The sequence below is a fragment of the Salmo salar genome, chromosome ssa04, assembly GCF_905237065.1.
Source record: "Salmo salar chromosome ssa04, Ssal_v3.1, whole genome shotgun sequence".
Lineage (NCBI taxonomy): Eukaryota > Metazoa > Chordata > Actinopteri > Salmoniformes > Salmonidae > Salmo > Salmo salar.
In genome coordinates, this window is record NC_059445.1 from 69,719,701 (window position 1) to 69,729,905 (window position 10,205).

The 10,205-nt window shown below is 42.5% G+C and overlaps 1 protein-coding gene across 2 annotated transcripts in view; it reads right to left on the reverse strand.

Moving 5' to 3' along the window:
• Window positions 1–10,109, reverse strand: part of tmem248 (transmembrane protein 248) — a 31,084-nt gene extending 20,975 nt beyond the window's left edge. The window contains exons 1-7 of one of the 2 annotated variants that reach the window (XM_014197875.2): window positions 9,809–10,109; window positions 8,820–9,048; window positions 8,261–8,419; window positions 7,672–7,957; window positions 2,822–2,972; window positions 2,181–2,364; window positions 663–809 (exon numbers count right to left, since the gene is read on the reverse strand). In XM_014197875.2, the coding sequence (XP_014053350.2) occupies window positions 663–809; window positions 2,181–2,364; window positions 2,822–2,972; window positions 7,672–7,957; window positions 8,261–8,419; window positions 8,820–8,882 (990 nt within the window). In that variant the 5' untranslated portion in view covers window positions 8,883–9,048; window positions 9,809–10,109. The remainder of the gene's footprint in view (window positions 1–662; window positions 810–2,180; window positions 2,365–2,821; window positions 2,973–7,671; window positions 7,958–8,260; window positions 8,420–8,819; window positions 9,049–9,808) is intronic. The other variant, XM_014197876.2, reaches the window with a different exon arrangement.
• Window positions 10,110–10,205: the final 96 nt, after the last annotated feature.

Consider the following 10,205-nt stretch of genomic DNA (forward strand, 5'->3'; position numbering starts at 1 on the left):
AGCAAAGCAGCATAAGCTCCGATTCTGGTGACCATTTCTCAATGGAGTGTCACGGGTACTTAATGTTTGAGTTTCTGGAAGCAGGAGTACAAAGTCGTGATCTGATTTGCCAAATGGTGGACGAGGGCGGCCTTGTATGCTTGCTTGTGGGTAGAATAACAGTGGTCTGGGACTATCGTCCCTAGGGCTGTTGGAGACGTGTTGATGGAAATTGGGCATCACTTGTCTTAATGACGCGGAATTAAAATTGCTTGTAACCAGAAAAGTGGCCTCTGGATGTAGATTTTCTTGCTTGATTATAGCCTTGTTCAGTTCACTAAGTGCCAGCTTGTTATTTTTCTTATCCTGTGGTGGAATGTATACATCATTCACGATAACAGCTGAAAAGGGGGTCGGCATTTATTGGTAGAGGGGTCGGCATTTATTGGTTTTATTAACAAAATGACAGTTTCCCCCCAGAGACTCATCTTAGCAATATCTTTTCACACTGTTTAATACGATATAAAAGGTGACTAGCTGTGTTGTGCTGTGTATTATTGCATTCTGTTGTACCTTTTCACTCCGGGTGAAGTTTCCCCTAGATACAGATCTAGGATCAGCTTTGCCTCCCCCAAACCTCAACCATTAGTGGTGGAAAATTATAAACTTCACCCTACACCTACCTTTTCAGCGCAGAAGTCAGGGTTGGTGGTTGTCCGTACTTTCCCTGGCCGGCCCTTGATGACAGCATAACAGAACATGGTGATGACCATCACAAAGAGGAAGTAGCTGGTGTGCATTAGGTGCAGGTTGATGAGTGAGCGGTCGTCCTGCAAAGAGAGAGAAATAGCCTAAGGACCAGGTAAACACTACCTCATAAAGGACGACATACTGCACTAAGATACTGGCTATTTTCTCTAATAGCAACCCCCCCCCATGTATTGTTCCTGTCATTTCAAATATAAATAATGTTTTAGGAAAACTGGTTGGTAATTGAATAATGCCATTGGTCCCCTAGGATAAATCTGGTTAAAGTCAAATGTAATTTAATTGCAAATGTTGCTCTATCTTTAGTCAGTTAGAACATATTAGCTAATGTGCACTTGGGGATTTAGATTTACAGTTTCCATTATGAATGCATTATAGAATTGAAGAGAACACAGAAGGATGATAAAAATCACTCATGATATGAAGTTACACATAATTAAACTAGACAAGTGCCTATGTCCAAGCTGTATACCAAAACCAGTACTTATCTTCTTAAAAGGACTCATTTTGATTACATACACTACATAGCTAAAAGTATGTGGACACCGGCTTGTTGAACATTTAATTCCAAAATCATGGGTATTAATATGGAGTTGGTCCGCCCTTTGCTGTTATAACAGCCTCCACTCCTCTGGGAAGGCTTTCCACATTGCAGAGGGGACTTGCTTCCATTCAGCCACAAGAGCATTAGTGAGGTCTGGCACTGATGTTGAGCGATTAGGCCTGGCTCGCAGTCGGCATTCCAACTCATCCCAAAGGTGTTCGATGGGGTTGAGGTCAGGGCTCTGTGCAGGGCAGTCAAGTTCTTCCACACCGATCTCGACAAACCATTTCTGTATGGACCTCGCTTTTTGCACGGGGGCATTGTCATGCTGAAACAGGAAAGGGCCTTCCCCAAACTGTCGCAACAAAGTTGGATGCACAGAATCGTCTAGAATGTCATTGTATGCTGTAGCGTTAACATTTCCCTTCAATGGCACTAAGTGGACTAGCCCGAACCATGAAAAAACAGCCCCAGACCATTATTCCTCCTCCAGCAAACTTTATGGTTGGCACTATTCATTGGAACAGGTAGCATAATCGACCAACATAAGTGCCCAACCTCACTAATGCTTGTGGCTGAATGGAAGCAAGTCCACGCAGCCTTCCAAGAAGAGTGGAGGCTGTTATAGCAGCAAAGGAATGACCAACTCCATATTTACGCCATGATTTTGGAATGAGATGTTCGACGAGCACTTTTGGCCATGTGGTGTAAAAGGCTTTACTCTCAAACGTTCTCAGTCTAAACCCTCAGCAAGGTTATCCACAAACACAGGCTGTGTCTGAAATGGCACCCATAGGGCGCTGGTTAAAAGCTGTGCACTAGAGGATACGGTGCCATTAGGGACTCGGACATAAAACAGCACTGCTGCAGACAGTGGCTGCTGACTCACGTCTGGCACGATGACGGTCAGCTTGGGGTTGAGGGTGTGGTACACCTTCCCGATGGCTCCTTTGTAACACCAGAAAGGGTTGTAGTCCTGCGTGTACTTGGTGTCCGAGTCACGGGCCGTGGTGAAGATCTTGTACCAAGACGTGGCGTTGGTGTAGGTCTCTGGGACACAGTGGGGCGGTTGCCTGGAAGGCAACATTTAATAAACTTGAATACCTTGCCCTGTTCCATTCTATTTTGTTATGGTCAGGAGACGTGGTCATGAAAAATCTCTTTGTTCTGTGTTAAGACTATTCTGTTTCGACCATGAAGTTTCGCACCAATGCTTAGTACTCAGTTTGATAAAACTTGAATTTAATACAAAAGTCTCCTTGTACCGTAGTACAACTGATATTCTACGAACAGTGTGCACTTAGTTGTCAGTGTTACTGATGTGAGGTTATTCACTGTCATGAGCAAATGACTGATGATTCCATCAGTTTTATTCCAATGTCAAAAATAATTTTTATATTTCACTATACGCATTACAAGATTGCCTAAATGCAAGTCCAACATTGACTATCAAATACAGGTCTAGTCATGAAATACAAAGATAATTTAGTATATGGATGCATCACAATTCAGGGGTTTAGTGGCACTCACACGGTGACAGGGAAGACGTTGCTGGCAGCAGTGATGGTCATACAAGTGCTAAACACCACTTGTTCACAGTGGCCGTGCAGCACGCACTCATCAGAATTCCATGACGCTGGCAGTGTGAAGGTGATGTTCATCTCCTCGTGGGCATCCCTGCCTTTGAGGACACACACACATAAGCAATGTTCCCTCTAAGATGCGTGCAGCTCCACTCGTACTGCCACACAGAATAAGATTGAACTTCACTCAACTTTCTACAGTTCTCCCCTTTAGTTAACACTGTCAACGTTTCGCTCCACTTTGGGAAGTGTGATCGAATCAACGCAATATTAGCCACTTTCAATGTAATATACCGAAACAAAAACAAACTACGCAAGATTTAGTATGCAAAGATAACTGTGCAAGAGATGTTCTTATAGGTAGTGCGCATTAGAATAGGATTATATTACACTGACAGGCAAGTCAGTACTCTACACAGACCGGTGGGCCATAACCAATCAGAGCTGCAGTAGGCCTATATGCAAATAGGCATTGGATCTATGGATCTGTGCCATTGACTTTGAACTGGACTGTGTTTAGGCTACAGCATGAGTGATCGTGAGTAGATGCGCTTGTTTTGAGATCAAAGTGAGAGCTGCATGTAGCCATGTGTACAGATTTGTTCATATTCTTTGCTAGTTAGTGAGTTATTAGCCCAGTTATAGCTCATTTATAGTCAACAAGGGGGAGTGGTTGTTTCCAACAAAAGCACAACATGTGCACATTTCTAGCCATCTTTGAAAAGCAAGACAGGTAAAGACCGTTATGTCTTAAGGATAGGACCCTTTTTTTTATCCGCCTAAAATCACATACCAAATCTAACTGCCTGTAGCTCAGTACCTGAAGCAAGGATATGCATATTCTTGATACCATTTGAAAGTAAACACTTTAAAGTTTGTGGAAATGTAAAATTTATGTAGGCGAACATAACACATTAGATCTGGTAAAAAAAAAGAAATATATAAAAATGTTTTCCTTTTCATCATCTTTGAAATGCAAGAGAAAAAACACATGAGGCACAATTTCATTTTTGACCAATAGATGGCAGCAGTGTATGTGCAAAGTTTCAGACTGATCCAATGAACCATTGCATTACTGTTCAAAATGTTGTATTAAGTCTGCCCAATGAACCATTGCATTACTGTTCAAAATGTTGTATTAAGTCTGCCCAAATGTGCCTAATTGGTTTATTGATACATTTTCAAGTTCATAAGTGTGCACTCTCCTCAAACAATAGCATGGTATTCTTTCACTGTAATAGCTATGGTAAATTGGACAGTGCAGTTAGATTAACAAGAATTGAAGCTTTCTACCCATATCAGATATGTCTATGTCCAGGGAAATGTTCTGGTTACTTACAACATTATGCTAATCACATTAGCGCACGTTACCTCAATCGACCCACGGGGGGGGGGACATTGATCCAGTAGAGGTTAAAAGGGACAGTGTTGTATTTTGAGACAGCCTTGAATAAGGTAAGTAGCCAATAGGCAGAAGGTAGCATAATGTCTGATTTTGTAAAGTAGTTTCTTGCATCAAACACAACATGTTCAGTCACCTCCTTGTCTGAAGGACAACTGGATAAACAGGTTAATAGCAAGCCAAGCATGTTTTTGTTTTTCTTAGCCTCATGGAATGTAAGCATTGAACACCACAGAATGGCTGCTACCGTAGGCTGAATGATAGAACGGGGATGTGTTTTTCTCCATTGTTTTTCTTGGTAGGCCACTCTGGTAGGCATACATTATGATCAAATAGCCACAGTAGCCTACTTGGCCACTTAAAATGTAAAGCTAGTACAGCCTGTGTTCACAGTTAACATGCACCAGAAGTTGCACAGAGTTTGCTCAGTGCCAAAATTGAGGAAACGTTGCTTGTAAGTGCTCCCGACAGGTAAAACAGCATCACGGTTAAAGAATGTGCAGTTGACAAGAGCCCCACTGCAAGGAATATGACATATGTCCTGCAACAGCCCATTTAGCCTCTATCAATATATGTCATTCAATTCACATGTATTTTGGGGGGAAAACAAACGCTGACTGCAGGGGTTTTTCTGCATTTCAAATCCTTGGGAATGGCAAAAAAACTATTGGGATGGAAAAACACTGAGTGTAAACGACTTAATCAGATATCACGCAACAACACGTCTGCCAACCTGAGCTGCAACACTGGTGCCCCTCAGGGGTGCTTGCTCAGTCCCCTTCTGTACTCCCTGTTCAGCCATGACTGCGTAGCCAAATACGACTCCAACGCCATCATTAAGTTTGCTGATGACACAAGTGGTAGGCCCGATTTCCGACAACGATGAGACAGCCTATAGGGAGGAGGTCAGAGACCTGGCAGTGTGGTGCCAGGACAACAACCTCTCCCTCAATGTGAGCAAGACAAAGGAGCTAATCGTGGACTACAGGAAAAGGCAGGCCGAACAGGCCCCCATTAACATCGATGGGGCTGTAGCGGAGCAGGTCGAGAGTTTCAAGTTCCTTGGTGTCCACATCACCAATTAACTATCATTGTCTTGTACAGCAAATTTTTATTTTTGCGCTTTTCTTATAACTAATTTCTTTGTTCATGCAAGTGGCTGACTGAACGGATCCTCACTAACAGTAGCTTCAATTTGGCAGTACGCCCAGACCTTATTTTTACGAACGAAAGAACTCTCATGAGGTATTGGTTGGTCATATGAAAAACAAAATGGTAATGATCAATTAATTATGCTAAATCATGCAAATATAACTTGTCTGTGTATAGCCATATATAAGACAACAGCTGGGACTGCCCAGGCAGAGCTCCTGATTGACATGTGTACTATGGTGCATTGAGTTGGTTGGAACCTCTCCAGCGCACTGACAAATAAACAATGATTCAATTAAGATTGACTTCGAGTGTCCCTGTGTAAGAATTTCCACGACAGTCCAAACACACCAAGACAGTCGTGAAGAGGACACAACATATTTTCCCCCTTAGGAGACTGAAAAAATTTGACATGGGTCCACAGATCCTCAAAAAGTTCTAAAGCTGCGCCATCGAGAGCATCCTGACTGGCTGCATCACGACCTGGTAAGGCAACTGCTCGGCATCTGACCGTAAGGCGCTACAGAATATAGCACATACACTCCAGTACATCACTGGGGCCAAGCTTCCTACCATCCAGGACCTATATACTTGGCAGTGTCAGAGGAAAGCAGTACGGAGCGCCAAGTCTAGGACCAAAAGGCTCCTTAACAGCTTCTATCCCCAAGCCATAAGACTGCTGAACAATTAATGAAATGGCCACTCAAACTATTTTACACTGCCCCCCCCATTTGTTTTTACACTGACCCCCCCCATTTGTTTTTACACTACTGCTACTCGATGTTTATTATCTATGCATAGTCATTTCACTTCACCTACATGTACAAATTACCTTGACTAACCTGTACCCCCACACACCGACTCGGTACCAGTAGCCCCTGTGTATAGCCTCGTTATTTTATTGTGTTACTTTTTATTATTTTTTTACTTTAGTTTATTTGGTAAATATTTTCTTAACTCTTTCTTGAACTGCTTTGTTGGTTAAGGGCTTGTAAGTAAGCATTTCACGTTAAGGTCTACACCTGTTGTATTCGGTGCATGTGACAAATAAAGTTTGATTTGAAGTATGTAGAAAAGATAATGGACCTCTATATATTTTTTTATAATATAATCTTTGAGAACTAACAATTCTCAAAATAAAAACTAGACAGTAAGGGATAACTGAAAATCCCAAGAACAATGAATTTGACAGTATTGATTTTATTATTATGTTTGAGCAAAACACAGCACTGCTTTAAAAACTGTAAATTTCTCTCAGCTCCATGACAGAATATGCAGAATAGCAGGAAATTAGCTTCAAATCTAAAAATTATTATCTCAGCTTCATGAAGAAATTTGTAGAATTGCAGGAAACTGGCTTAAATTAAAAATGTCTTTACACCGCCAAGATGATGGCCTTTAAAATGTCATGCCTCCTACCATATCCCCTGCCACACCGACCACCTAAGCCCCTTTTGATACAGAAAACACTGGACTGCAAACATACATATTCAAACAGCTTTGAGACTGGCCTACTATGCTGGCCTACTATGCCCATGCAAAGCCTGCAGGTGACGTGCACGGAGAAGGAATTTGGCATTGATTTCTAATAATCCTTATGTTGACAAGGGACTATTGTCTCAGTTGAGTGGCAAATTGCAAAAATAAAGGGGGGAAAATACATCAATACCTATTCAGTCTGGGCCTGAAACGCACTCCGTAGCAGAGGCCAAAGGCACTTTGTTCTTCTCCCTACCACGGGACAGACTGGGAGGAGTATCTGGACTACTAGCCACTGATTGTTTATACAATGCTTCACTGTTCACTCCCACTGAGCCACTCTTTAAGCTCCCCATAAAAAGTGGTACCTCAAAACCTATTGATAAAGGATTGACTGAACCACCAAAGAACTGGCTAACAACACTCAGACTCCTGAGAAGTTGTGACAAAAACACAAAACAAATGCTTACACAAAGGATGGCTACTTACAGTCATAAAGCCAACGCCTTCCTGCATCCACTTACAGGTGAAGCGAACTCACAACTAAATAAATAATGTATTGGCTTGGACAGTCAAATAACACACTTCAACACAGAGGGGCTTTTTTTTACTTTGCATCCACCATAGTTGCTGGTCCTGTGCTGAAAATGACAATGTGAAAGAAAACATTTAAGCAGCTCGGTACGATAGTGTGAAAAGGATTAATGCACACAGACCCTGTAACATGTGGAGGAAGTAGGGACTGAAGACACAAGTGAACTCACCGGCCAGGCCGACCTGTCCCACCAGCACGGTGGCGTAGAGGTGGGTGATGTTACGCGAGTAGCCTCCGAAGGGCCTCAGTGGGTCCAGGGTAAGGGTGATGGGCACAGAGATATTGATCGGGCCCGGGTCCTCCAGAAGGAGCGGGGCCTGGGTGCTGGAGCGCGCCTGGCCGCTGGTCACCGTGCTTTCGGGCGTGGTTGACTCGTTCAGGCTGTGCTTGAGAGTCTCATTCTCTGATACGCAGAAGTCAATCTCGTTGAAGCGCAGAAGGAAGATGTTCCAGTCCTGGAGAAGAAGGGGAGGAGACTGAGTCATGCACTATCCATCTGTGGCTCTGGTGTTGAATAGCACAGCTTACGGCTGTTGACTATTTTTAAATAATCACCAATAGTATGGTTAGGTTAAATTGTGACTATCAAGTCACACTTCAAGAAATTAGTTTGGCTAAATGAGCTAATAACTTTGATGTATGACAGCCATATATAGTTCAGCTTCAGATATCAAGAAACCTCCTACTGCATGGGTTTTGTACATGTTCCTATGACAACATCAGTATTGATGTACCAGTGGGAGGCGTGTCGCTCCTACCTCAGTCATCTCTGGGGATTTGATCTCCTTGATTTTGAAGAAGTAGCCGATGGTGAGGAAGGCGATGGCCACGGCGCTGACGCTGACCATAAAGATGACCAGTGGCGGACGATTATTGATGTAGCTCCTCAGGTTCTCCAGAGGATTTAACAGGTACACCTGCAGACAGACAAGGCATGCACACCTAATTTGGTTTCACTGTGCCTCAGGCTCACACAATGCCAGGTCTCAACTCATCAAGCTTGATGAAGTGTCAAAGACAAACACAATGGACACAAATACTCAAAGGCACTTGCTGTGTGGCTAACTGGAGAAAATAATGAGCTTGAGATACTGGCATAAAATTTATGAAAAAACAGCATGGTTGATTGACTCAACTGGGGCACAGAGAGGGATTGTTTATGACAGTCATTAATTGGCATTTACTCCACACAGAAGTGGTTTTCATGGTTCAAGAAACGTATTGCTGTAAAGAGGGAAGAAACGGTATCAGAGCTTGGCATCCTTGTCAGAAAACAAGCGAATTAGGTGGCGTGAGGTAATGAGAATGTCTACTTACCTTTTTCATCAAAGACATGAACACACATCTGACATAACTCCATAGTGAATTGCGTGAGTACATCGCTGGGCCCTCAACAGGGCTGCCAAACCACTATGCACGTTGCCAAAGAGAAACTACTGCGCTGCTTCCCCCTTCTTTGCATACAGCGAAAAATAGATGCCTGAAAGTCAATGTCCTTAGTTCAAGCTCACACTAAAATGGGGTGCCATGCAACCTTGCATAAGACCTGGAAGACAAGGGATATTCCTGTTGAAACATGCTGCACACACTTTGATTGTTGTTGTTTATTACTTAAGGATCTATTTTAGCCTCATCACAGGCTGCTTGTTGGCAAGGTCTTCGGAATCCAATTTGACAGAATATAAAAAGGCATGAATGACAGCATTGTACCTTGTTGGTACAATTCTAGTTGAGTTGGTTTACAATGCTAACTAGCTAACTCCCTATCTACCAAGTAAAGTCGAATTATATTACTAACGTTAGCTTGCGCTGGTTGCCATATTAAAAACGAAAATTACACACAAACGTTAGGTAGTAGTTAGCTAATTAACGTTAATTCACAATGACATGTGTCGATGTGAGTATGATATAACGCTAGTTAGCTAACTAACGTTATGGCTGCAATTAGTTAACGTTAGCTAGCTAACGCGTTAACTGCAATACATGAATGGCAATATACTGCCACTGGTAATGATTTTGGCTAGTTTGTTAGCTAACATATGGATTGCAAGAAACCGAGTTGATCATTTGTAAACTAGCTAACGTTAGCCAAAACAATCAACATTTAAAGCAGATGCTGTACTGTAACTAACGTAGTTATGCTAACGTCGTTAGCCATCTAGCTAGCCAAATAGACCGACACCGGTATTAACTAAAGTTAGCCATCTGAACTATAGTAAAAGGCCTTACTTACGTGGGGTGCATGGCGTTAGCTATATCGAACACATGTTAACGATAGATAACAGTTAAATATAATAAAAACTCACCATTTTCTCAGCGCGCACGAAGTTAGAAGATATTGTGTGGCTTCGCTGATGGGCTAACTAGCGCGCGCTACTATACTTGCTAGCGGAGTGTCTAGTCGCAGAGTCCGGGGAAAAGTAAAGACCGGAGTATGGGGACCGTCGGGATTTTAGTTTTGAAATAACCACTTACTCCTTTCCATTATTTGCCTATCCCAGCGAGGCTCAAATGTTACACATCTGTTTGTTTATTAACCTTGTTTTACTCGGTCGTTTCCCCCCACTGCAAAGATGTGTAGCTAGTTTTACGTACTAGTTTATTATTCTGAAGAATTTACGCCAAATTTCTCCATAGGCGCGTTCACAAGCTACACATTTAGCGTATACGATGACAGAGCATGTTCAGAGTGTTTGCACATTT